This window comes from Rhinolophus sinicus, chromosome 2 (genome assembly GCF_057876585.1).
Source record: "Rhinolophus sinicus isolate RSI-liver-muscle chromosome 2, RSI-T2T, whole genome shotgun sequence".
Taxonomy (NCBI): Eukaryota; Metazoa; Chordata; class Mammalia; order Chiroptera; family Rhinolophidae; genus Rhinolophus; species Rhinolophus sinicus.
Genome location: NC_142502.1, coordinates 89,981,359 through 89,993,683, shown reverse-complemented (window position 1 = coordinate 89,993,683; position 12,325 = coordinate 89,981,359). Strand labels below are relative to the sequence as shown.

General features: G+C 33.5%; 1 protein-coding gene across 2 annotated transcripts; it reads right to left on the bottom strand.

The window, feature by feature from the left end:
* Positions 1-2,614: 2,614 nt before the first annotated feature.
* On the bottom strand, positions 2,615-11,781 carry LOC109448905 (beta-defensin 110). 2 transcript variants are annotated; one of them, XM_019734652.2, is made up of 2 exons: positions 11,727-11,781; positions 2,615-2,748 (listed from the first exon to the last, which is right to left on the bottom strand). In XM_019734652.2, exons 1-2 carry the CDS (start codon positions 11,779-11,781, stop codon positions 2,615-2,617), a joined length of 189 nt encoding a protein of 62 aa, XP_019590211.1. The 2 variants fall into 2 exon arrangements, with proteins under 2 accessions (XP_019590211.1, XP_019590210.1); XM_019734651.2 differs by lacking the exon at positions 2,615-2,748 and adding an exon at positions 7,020-7,168.
* Positions 11,782-12,325: the final 544 nt, after the last annotated feature.

Below are 12,325 nucleotides of genomic sequence, written 5' to 3'. Positions count from 1 at the left end.
TTTTAAGAAATATTATCATAATCTTTATTACCTTCTCACATTTATATGTATAACTCACACGGCATTTTCGGCATTCTCTCATCAAGGGAATTTTTCTAAACAATATCTCTTTAGTGCTGATTGATATCATATTGGAGAACCATATTGGAGAGGATATTTCCTAAACAAACCCTTCAAGCCCACAATCTCAATTTTTGTCATTTTATTTGTCAAAGTAAAATTTGCACTAGACAAAATTAAACAGTCAAAGAAGACTTTATTCAAGACTGTTGCCATAGTGGGGAAAGGCTGAACTCAAGTCTAATGAAACACAAGGTGGAAGGGTTTTTAAGCTCTGGTGTACGTAAGTGAAAAAGCACTGGAGGATAATAGAGGTAGGAGGGTGATCGTGGCCTACCTTGAGCACTGAGTTATCCCTGAGTTTGCAAATGCATTTTTCCGTGATTAGTCCCTGGTGTTTGATAATTGGCACCCATTGAAGTTATGCTCTTAGCCTTCCCCAAAGACTGAGATATAAGCGTGCTATGTCCTTTGAAATAATGTACAATTCAAAGGGATGATTCTCAGGTTCTTGAGAAAGAACGTTTCTTGTGTTGTAAAACTGACCAGAAGGTGGGAGAAAATTTACATATATTTCAAAGATACAGAGAAAAAATTACAATTGCAAATTTGCTAAAGAAATTCAATAAGAAAAGTGAAGTCAGGGGCATACAGTCAGGAAGAAATTTGTCTGAAGATTAGTTAAAACTGAGGAAAACTTTAAGGCTGCCCTGATATATTTCTTCGGTTGACCGTTATACCATTCTTGGAATCAGCAAGAAAATCAGAACTGCCATTTCAATACAACACAGCCAATGGCCACATTCTGTGTCCAAAGCATGTGTAAGAGTTAAAGAAAATTGGTTGTTAGCACATGTCCTTTTATTCCTTCTAAATATTTTGAATTTTAAAACTCCTACGAGAAAGCAGAGGGACAGTGACTGGAGAAGGGGAAGGGTTTGGGGTGAGGGAAAGGGAGGCAGAACAATTATTTGTATGGAAATTTCCACACAAAGAAAATTTAAAACAGTTTTATAGCCAGCTTCACTTCATATACTTCTCCATGTGAGATTAGAATGGGCTTTTATTCAGAAATGTTCATCTTCTAAAGCACTACAAGATGAGACAGAAGAACAACTGAGCAAGTAGAAAAAAGACAAACACTGACTGAGTTTATTTTTACTTAATTTAGGTCAAACGACAACTATTGACAAGCCAATATGCAAGACTGAATTCTAATTACTACATCTGAAAGATTCTTTTTACGCTTTTCTTTTGCCCGTATCTTCTCCAAAGAAAGAACTAGATTACTTGGTATCTTTTTACTTCTACTTGAGTATGTTTTATCAGTAATGTCAAGGGATCTCAAAAAGTCTGGTCCCAGTTCACTAAAAAATTATAGGACCATGATTTTCAGTATTTAAATAGTAAGAGCTATATTCAAATAGTAAGAGCTTCAAAATTCAATAATAAGAATATTTTTAAGCTACAGTTAGCACATTTTTCTGTGCATTATGATCAACTGGAGGCCAGATTAGGTACAGATCATTGGGCCCCACCTCGATGAGTTATTGATTGAGCAAGTCCAAACCCCAAGAATTTCCATGTCTAATAAGTTCTCAGATGGTGCGAAGACTGATGCTTCAGGAACCACATTTTGCTCTTGGAAATTTTAGATTATTTTTATGTAACGGACAGCAAATGTTTTCTGTGAAGGGCAAATATGTCAGGCCTTGCCAAACAAGATGCAAAATTAAGGATGTTATATATAGACTTAAATAGAAGAGAGAAAACAATTTTCAAGAGAATTTTAACAAAAAATTTAATAAATAATCATAATGGTTGTGCAAGTCCTGAGTTGCTGGGACAAGATCACCTCACCTATTATTGAGCTTCCTGATGGGATTTTATTTGAATAAAGAATTGCATGGATAAAAAAGTCTCTCTTAGACTTTGTCATTTCCCCCTTTGCTGTGCCATGAAGTGCTTTTAATTGCCCTACTGAGAGAACTATTAAACAGTGTCATTTCAAATTGTCATCTCACAGGAATTGGTTAAATGAATATAGAAAATCATCAGGCAAGCCAAAATTGGAAGTCTTCACCTTTGTAAGGGAGAAAACATGCATTCTCTTTTAAGAAAAAAATTAAGGGTACATATATAGAAATTTTGATGTGGCACAAAAGGATATATGAAGAGAGCCCTGATTATCATATTAAAGCTGGCAATACTGTCACATACATACATTTAGAGAAGAAGCAGAGCAACTCAGATAGGTGACATGAATCTCTGGGTGTCTAAATGGTCATGATGAGATTATACGCATAATTAAAGTCTGTTCCCTTGCTTAATTAATATGTTCATCCATCTGAAGTACAAAGAAATTGAGAAGTCAATGAATAGACACAATAGACTGCACATCATTCTTATTTACATAAACAGTGGTATTTGGCATTTAAAAGTGCATATTTCCATTAAACATTAAAAACATTCTTTTTTTTACCTACTCTTGAGTCAGTAAGATGCATCTGTGTTCCATACTTTGATGTTCAGTAGTACTTCTGTTATCCTGAGTTTATATGCAACACTGACTTCTCCATTTAATGCAGTATCCGTAATCATACTCATCATCATCACAAAATGTTTTACATATTCCTTTCACTTTTTGGCATCTCTCAAATCTATACTTTGGTTCAAAGTTACTTCTGGCTGCAATCGATAAAGAAAAAGTCGTCAATCCAGGTTTTCATTTGAGGATCTTACTAAATGGAGGAAAAAATCTGTCCTAGACATGAGATCATGTGTGTGAGATGGAGATTCTAGGATATCAGATTATTTTAAAACAGAATTTATCAGTTGTTTTAGAAAGTGACCAAGCCATAAACATTTTATTTACACAAAATAGTTTTGTCATATTAACATCTCACATCAGTACTAAACTTCAGCTGACTCCTGGGGGCACTTCCCAGCCTAATGTTTTTGTTTCTTTATTAAGATCAGATTTACTCTCTGATGTTTTCATTAAGACAATGTTTATAGATATTTAAATACATATAATTTTCATTTTCATGTTTTCTCAGTTTTTTAAATCTACTGTTATTATCTTTACACAGAATCATTTGTTCAATGCTTTCTTCATCATTCCAGATCTCACTCCTCTTAATTGCAATATTCCTTTATTATACTAGAGCAAACGGATAGGTCCCTTTTGCCAGTCTACAACTTCTGAATGAGCAATATGCATAATTTAGTACTTAATTATATGTATTTTTCTTAAACATGAGTTATGATACTTTTATTCTTGCGGCCAAAATGTAAACCCCTATATGACAGTTATGATTTCTTCTGAATCTTTGTTCTGTCCTACCCAGTATAGCCCAATAATTATAACATAGTAGTTGTGAAAATACTGATAGAGTAATTTACTGAGGAAACAAAACCACTTTAGCTATACACATACAAACAGTTTTGTATACATTAAGTATTTAGTAAAAAGGGGAGCCACACGCTACTCTTTTAGTTAGTTGTCAATCTTCTAGGACAATGCAAAGAAGGGTGTTCTAAGATTCCAAACTTAGAACAACTTTGTGTTAACACATTAAACTACAGTAAATGGAAGCAAATATTTTTGTTATTTGATGATTTTATTTTTCTTAATGATTCAATTGTACTGCAATTAATGTCTTTAAATAAAAAAAAAGACTATGAAGTCAGGATTATTTTTTTCTCCAAATTTCATCATAGCACTTACTTATCTTGGATAAGTCACTCCACTTATCCACATGACAGAATATAATAAACATAGCTATTACAAATATATTTGGAATATTAAATTTTATGTGTCAGGAACATAAAGAAAAATAATTTCACTAAAATGTAGATAATGAATTAAACTGAATTTAGATTAAAATTATGTAATGTTAACTCATAGAACCTAATTGCCTGTCTACAATCTAATTGAAATTCAAAATGGTTTCATTTCAATGCCACATGTCAGGTGTTTATTTGAGTGCCTAATAATCTCTGAGCATTAGGTTGAGAACTGGACAGAAACTTCAAATGTGTAGAATGTAGAGAAGATTTCAAGTGCACTTACTTTATCATTAATAAAGTTAGTAGGAAAGAGAACTAAGTTAAGCTTAAAGTGCAAGAAATTGTCAGGCAGGTTTTGACATGTGAATATATGTAACTGCTTTGAGAATGGAAAGCTAATTCATGATGACAGAATCCCTGGCCACTGGTGAATTTTGGCAAAATCTAAAGTTATTTCACGCCATACTTGATATAATTTAAAGTAGGGAAGAAGGTGATGCATGATTTCATTTTACTTTTTAAAAAAAACTTCTGTTGGGTGGGTACTTTTTAAGCTAATCAACATTGCTGAGACCCTAATATTTTGTCAACCTACCAAAGACTTGTTGACTTTTAAGATACGTTTAATTCAGAAAAGAGAAGTATAGATTTATAATGATCATTGCTAAAATTTAAAATATACTAATGTTCTTTTTACTTTCTCATTATTTCAAAGAGTAGAAATGTTTTAAATCATAAAATCTATAGAACTATATGATCCAGAAACAAAAAGCATGCTTTGCAAAATTGGTTCTATCACTTCTTAGTTATTTGCAAATAATATATCACCTTAGAACCACAGCTATGTTGTGTAAAAATTTCAAGTAGAAATTTGTTCTCACAAGACACAGAAAATGCATTGACTACCTGAAAATATTACTGATTTTATTTGACATTTCCATTTTCATTTTTAAATTTCTGTGAGAATGAGTGCTTAATTATAAACCAGTGGTTCTAAACCAGGGGTTCCAAACCAGGCCCCTCAAAGAGGATTGGCCATAGAGGTAGATATTTTCGATTGTCACAATTAATGGAGGAGTGTTATTGGCATTTGGTGAGTAAAAATTAGGGATACTGCGAAACATCCTGCAACTAATGATATAATCTCATGATATAAGCTAATAATATAATGATATAATTATGATACAATGCAGAAGGCAGCTCCCACAACAAAGAATTGTCTGGACCAAAATATCAATAGTGCAGAGGTTGAGAAACCCTATTTAAATGAATATTGTAAAATACTTTTGAAGATATTTATACTACAAGGGAATACATTAAGTAGTCAAAGTCTATATTCTGTTATTAACTCCTTTGCTGCGATGTTCAGCTATCTCCAAATGAATATTTCCATTTATGAGATTTTTCTCCATTTACAAGATTTTTAAATATGTTCTCCTGTGGCTTGCACTATCATCAACAAAGAAATTTTGTATGCCATATCATGTAATGTTTTGTAATAAAATTTTTATGTCATCAATGCCATTAGATTCTAATTTATCTATACTTTCATTGATACCACTTAGTATGTTTTGGGTATTTTTTGCTAAAATTCAATATAATGGTAAATTTATTACCATATAACAAAGATTTAAAATAAAAACAATGTCAAAGCAGCTCAAAATGCTATTATTAAATGCATACAATAGTCAAACTATCAACTTTCTATTTTTTCGTGGATTTTGACACATTTTGGAAAAAAAATCAAATCAACACAGTGAAAGGATTAAAATACGTGAAAGATCATGCATGTGATAAGGCTTCAATGTATGTTTAGCAAATAATTGTTTCATAATGGGAACTCACGTTTATTAAAATAAAACCCTAAAAATTACACAGTCTCTTGTGATGAAAATATATCTAGAAACTTTATCAAAATAGAAAAAAAATCCTTCCTCATGCAACAGATAATGTAACAGATAATGGTTAGTATGAACATACATCCTTAGATCTCATATCTACATTTAGAAAATGAAATGCGATGCCACAATGAAAATACCAAGAGGGTAGCTGGGGTCTGGCAATTCTTTGACTTCTCATCTCCTTCTGAGTCCATGTCTGATCCAAATGTATCTACACAGCACATTCCATTTTTCTTTAAATAACAAAAAAATTATTCAATTTTGATTTGGGAGTAAGGGAAGCTAGTAGCTGTTTTTATTACTATGTTGTGGTATTGATGATTTTTAAAATTCTGAATTAATACAAATAACTAAATTGTATTCCTAAACTAATAAAGAAGTAGATTTTGCATTTTTGAATAGAAATTGTGTGATACAGAGGTATGGTTGAGAAAAATACTGTGGACCTTCACAGGAAGTAGTAAGAGGAACTCAGGCAGAGTGGAACTGCAGAGTGAAGATAACTCCTTCTTTCTTTTGCCGTCTGCCCCCTTAGACAGAGTCATTTCCCAGGACTGAGAAGCTGAATTCAGCTATGATTCTTAGTTTCTGACTTCCTTCGTTAAAATTTTTAATTATGTATAGCCTCTTTTCCTTAATGAAATTCTTTTCTTCCTTTCTTATTCCCTTTTCTCTTTCCTGATACATATTTTTTCTCCACTGAATTATAGATCAGAATAGAAAGTGGACTTTGTTATGATTTTCCTCTGCTCTTCTGTTCTTCTGTTCTGGTCATCCTCTCACTTCAGCTCTGTCTCTCTCATGCAAGGGGCCTATACTCTCAATGTCTAGTCTCACAAGCCCAGTGGATTTACATTTTTTCCTGGGATTATCTGTAGAACAGCAGTTAATAATAAAATAACAGCACATTTCTATTATAGGCTTGTATCTCAGAAATGTGGTCCTCTTATTTCTTTGACCTAGGGTTTCTCACAACACAACTATGTCAACTCACACACGGCACATAGACCTTTGAATTATTATTGAAGAACTTCCGTAAAACAAAATCTGCTTACGCTGGTACCAAGAGATCAAGAGAAAATGCAATGCAGAGGCACCAGATACACGTGTGATACAGAACCACTTCTGAATGGTTCAGTATTAAATTTTATTTAATGCGTTGTGTATTACAGACATACACAGGCCTTGAAGGGTGTGCTGAGAAGACTTAGTATCACTGGTCCTCTCTTCTTGGACCATGTGCCTCTTTCTTTTCTTCTGTGTTCTTTACTTCTGCAAGCAGCAATGAGTTGCAGGTCTCATGCAGTAAGCAATCCTAATTTCATTTTCATGGCACTCAAGTTTACATCGACCATTACCCTTTTTGCACTCTCTCCTCAAATCCAAGCTACCATATTGGGGGTATCTCTTTCTGGCTGTAAAAAGGAAAGAATGACTGAAATTAGCAATCTAGCTATGATACACCCATATTTTAAATGGAGAAAGTTCAGGAAGCAAATATCATAGAGTAGGACAAAAGAACCACCCCCCCATCACCGATTAAAGGCTATGAAAATCTTACTGAGGAAAGTTTAAGTAAATGCACTGCCCCTGGTGTAAGGTCAATCCTAGAAATGAGAAAATTTCTAAGACCTAAGTGAGATGTGCCAGCTTGCTGATTTACAAATCACTAGGTAATAAATCAAGAATAGTCCCCAAAGTCAAGAGGAAAAGGGCATTCATAATTTATTTTCTGTCAGGTTCAGTCGCTACAATCACCTAATTGCATCTGGGTTCCCCCTTACTGCTTTCACAAACATTATTTAGACTGAATGTTGTGCTTTATGAGTTCTTCAAGATTTCTACTGCAGCTTGATTTTGCTATTCTAAAATGTTGAGAGAGAGGCAATGTTAGGCAATTTGTTGGAATTCTTACAACTCCCCTGGATATTTTTGGATTCACTTCCCTGAAGAAATGATCTAACTTAGACACATATCTGATGAGAGACGGCATTGATTAAGACAAAAAAAATTAGAATGTCTAGAAGGTGTGGCCATTGTTGGCCATTATAGGATTTCTAAAATTACCAGTGCTTCAAGCTACACATTTCCTATTGTAGCTTGGAGACTGACAATCACTTGAATTTTATTATTTATGATAGTTGGAGATACTGGGGAAAATGTGGGATGTTGGTCTGATAGGCTGTAAGAACGATTCCAAGCTAAATATATTTAATTTTATATTTCACATTACATGTTGGCCCATGTGTTTTCAGAAAGAAGTCCTTTGAAGAAAGGAGTGCTTCAGAAAGGAGTCTTTGAACCACGTGGGGCGTAAGGGCATCCACAACCCTCCCCGCCACACACACACACACACACACACACACACAAAGTTGAAAATCTGTATATAACTTTTGACTCCTTCAAAACTCAACTACTAATAGTTACTGTTGACCAGAAGCCTTACCAATAACAGTGTACTAACACATATTTTGAATGTTATATGTATTATATACTATATTCTTACAATAAAATAAGCTAGAAAAAAGACTGTTATTACAAAATCATAAGGAAGAGAGAATGCATTTACAGTATTTATTGAAAAAAACCCATGTATGAGTGGACCACACACTTGAAACCTTGTTGTTCAAGGGTCAACTGTATGCTCCTTGTTAAGCTCTATGCCATTTCCTAGAGCAGGGTGTCTCATGTAGACACTATTGACCTTTTGGGTTGAACAGTTTCTTTGCTGTGGGATGCTATTCTCTTCACTGAAGGATGTTTAGAAACATCCCTGGCCTCCCCCTACCCACTATGCCCGTAGTACCAGTTGTGACAACCTAAAATGTCTTCAGACACTGCTTAATGTCTCCTTGGGAATGAAGCTGCCTGTCATTGAAAACCACTGTTCTAGTGATGCCGTGATAAACCAAACATATATTGCCTCCAACCTCAGATACATTGCTCAAATACAATCTTCTCTCTGAAGTCTCTGCTGATCACTTTCAAGAAAGTAATCTCTCTTTCCATTGCTCTCACAAAGCACTCCATGTGCAACATTCATATTGTATACTAGAGAATGTCTTTAAACAAATATAAAGTCCTACTTAACATATAAGCTAGAAATGAGCAAGATAATAAAAAAATAATTTCATTTCATAATTTGTTTTTAATTTGACTCATGTACTATTTTATCCCTTTGGCTACTATTCACCTCTTTTGAAACAGGAAAAAAATCATGACTACCCTTTCACCACAAAACTGTACTATCTATTCTACAATCAAAGTACATGTCAGATTTAAAGAAAAGTGATTATTGATAATAGCGCATTTTTCAATTTGGCAGATAAAGTGAAACAATAGGTGAGAATGAAACAATATCACATTTCTAAACATTCATTGCATTTATGAACTCTAGAAAATGAATTGGAAAGCTAAATGACTTCACTGGAAATTTCTCTGCATAGAAAACTAAAGACTTTTATCTAGACATTTTTTCATCTGTAACAGTCTTAGTGGAATGAGTTTTTCTACTCCAATTTTGTGTTAGAACTTTCACCACCTGAATACACACAAAAACACACACACATACACACATGAGGTGTGACAATTAATTGTGCGAACTTGTTGCTAACCTTTTTGATATCACAGGGATTATTCATTATGAATTTGTAACAACTGGACAAATGGTTAACCAAGTGTACTATTTGGAAGTGCTGAAAAGGCTGCACGAAAAAGTTAGATAATCTGAAGTTTTCACAAACAATTCATGGTTCTTGCATCACGACAATGCACCAGCTCACAGGGCACTTTCTGTGAGGGAGTTTTTAGTCAGTAAACAAATAACTGTATTGGAACATACTCCCTACTCACTTGATATGGCCCCCAGTGACTTTTTTTCTTTACCAGAAGATAAAGGAAATATTGAAAGGAAGGCATTTTTATGACATTCAGGACATCCAGGGTAATATGACAACAGCTCTGATGGCCATTCCAGAAAAAGAGTTCCAAAATTTCTTTGAAGTAGGCACTGGCATAGGTGTATAGCTTCCCAAGGGGAGTACTTCGAAGGTGACCGTAGTGATATTCAGCAATTAGGTATGTAGCACCTTTTCTAGGATGAGTTCGCGAACTTAATTGTCATACCTTGTATTGTGTGTGTGTGTGTGTGTGTGTGTGTGTGTGTGTGTGTATGAGGAACTCTAAAAGAGTTACATAAATGTCATTTAAGTTTACTTAGTTCCACTGCATATGTTGGTGAACTAACTATAAGATGAAACACAAGATTCAAGATTCTTATTGATTAACTATTTTCTAAAATGTTTATATTCCATATCACACCTATTTAATTTTGCAGAGAAAATATATATCTTGACATCTTTCTTTTATTTAGAGATTTTTTTTTTGTTCAAAATTGTATGATTTCTTTCAAAATTTTGCACGTGTCATTAACAGGGACAATGACCTCATTTTGAAAATATAAGAAAAAATATATACAAAAAGTTAACACTGACGTTGTAATCTATATCACTCTCTGACCCAACTGGTTTATAAAATAAGTCTGCAGGACACATGACTTTTAAATTTGTTGCTAAATCCTTGAATAACTTCAGTTATTAGTAGGGGCACCTGATATGGCTGTTATAAGGAAAAAATAATTTAATGAAACATAAAAAAACACTGGGCACAGTGATTTATTAATGTTAGCTATGGTTGAAATTAAAAGAAGAAAAGGATTTATCACATGTTAATATATATTTTTTTAGTGTGTGGGGGGCTCTTTCTAGATCTAGAAAAAATCCAGAGATCGTTTTCTAACAATTTTTGAATGGAGGAAGAGGAAGTTATTTTCTTAGCTAGATTAATAACTGTATTACTTTGTCACTTCATTGATGCTTGGTCCCTAGTTAGAAATTTATCCACTTGCAACCCTTAATGATAATTTATCAGTTTGTTATGTGTAAATTTTTAGATTGTCATCATGGACTTTACAATAATCACAAAGAAAGATAAGTTAATTTAGTCTCCTAGGCCTCTATTATGACTTCTAGTCATAATTCAGGAACTAAAAAGGAATATTTTCCTGAGGGTTAATATATTTGCGCCTTATTTCAGTGCCAGTATCATAAATCGGGTAGACTTGAGCTCGTCCTTAAGCTCTTTAAGAAGGGAGTAGACTCAACGATTACTCCATCTCCAAAACTTATTCTATTTCTATGCAATTAATACTTACACATCAATTCAGAAGAAGAGAATGTGTTATATATCTGGTGTGAAGAGATAATCCTTGAGGGGGAAAATTTCTCATGAAAAATACAGCTCATGTACAAGGTATTGCACTCAACATTAGTGTGATCTGTAGCAGTCAGACAGAAGAGCAGTGACTAAAACTGTTTAAAGAAAAGCCAAGAAGGGACATGATTTGCCTATTGTTACCAAGGACAGAATATTGAGAAAGGCTTCCTACTGATTGGGAGCAGTATACTGGCATAGGTTGAAAGGAAGGAAAAGATAAATAGATCATTCCCTGAAACAGAACCATCTACAAGTTGATTACGCTAAAGAATATTTTTTTCAGCAAGAATAAATTTTAACTAATTCTTTCAGGATGAAAGTAATTAGACTAATTTATTGACCTTATTTTTTTTAACTTTTCATCTTGAAATGATATTAAATTTACAGAAGAGTTGCAAAGATAATAGAGGCCAACATTCCCTTATGGTAACATCTCAACCCTGTTATATTTATCAAAACTCAGAAATTATTATTGGTATAATACTATTAACTAAACTACACACTTTATTCACATTTCACCAGTTTTCCCACTATTGTCTTTTTTTCCCCCTCCTTTTCCAGGGTCCAATCCAGAGTATCATGTTGCATTTAGTATAAAAATCTTTAATCCCCAAGTTTTTATCACATTTTTAACAAGAAACAACTGGTGTCTTGTCAAATTCATTGCCACAAATATGCTCATAAATATTTCTATGTTACCTGGTAAAATTGTGACCCAAAAGAGCAGAATAAAGAAAAAAAGATGAATCTTCATGGTAGAGAAGTCCTTAGGAATAAAATGTCAAAAGATCTTTGTCCAGTCTGGTTTTTCAAATAAGGAAACAGAGAACTCTTTTTATTTATAGATTCTCCTAGGAAGTGGTTCTACCTACTGAGGCTTATCAATAGCAAGAACATTTGTATGCTTGGTTGAATTGCGCTGTGTTCAAAGAGCATGGTCACAAAAAAAATTATTAATTTTTTCTCACAAAAGTAACACCTGGTTGCGTTACCTTAAATAATCTCTCATGAAAACAATCTTTAAGGGACTTTTAGAGGATATGTGTTTGGGTTGCTAAAACATCATGGTGAAAATGTTGCAAATGTCCTATCTGCTGTTGTATGCTACATGTCATGCTACATATGCTAATGTTCTTAATATTAAGCTGTCGAATGTCTGAATCATAGGATTTTATAGCTGAAAGTTTCCATTGAGATCACTTTTGTTTACAGATGAAAACAATGAGAACCAGAGACGTTGAATGATTTACTTTAATTCAGGGAATGTATAATTATTTAAATGTAACATGATCAGGAAA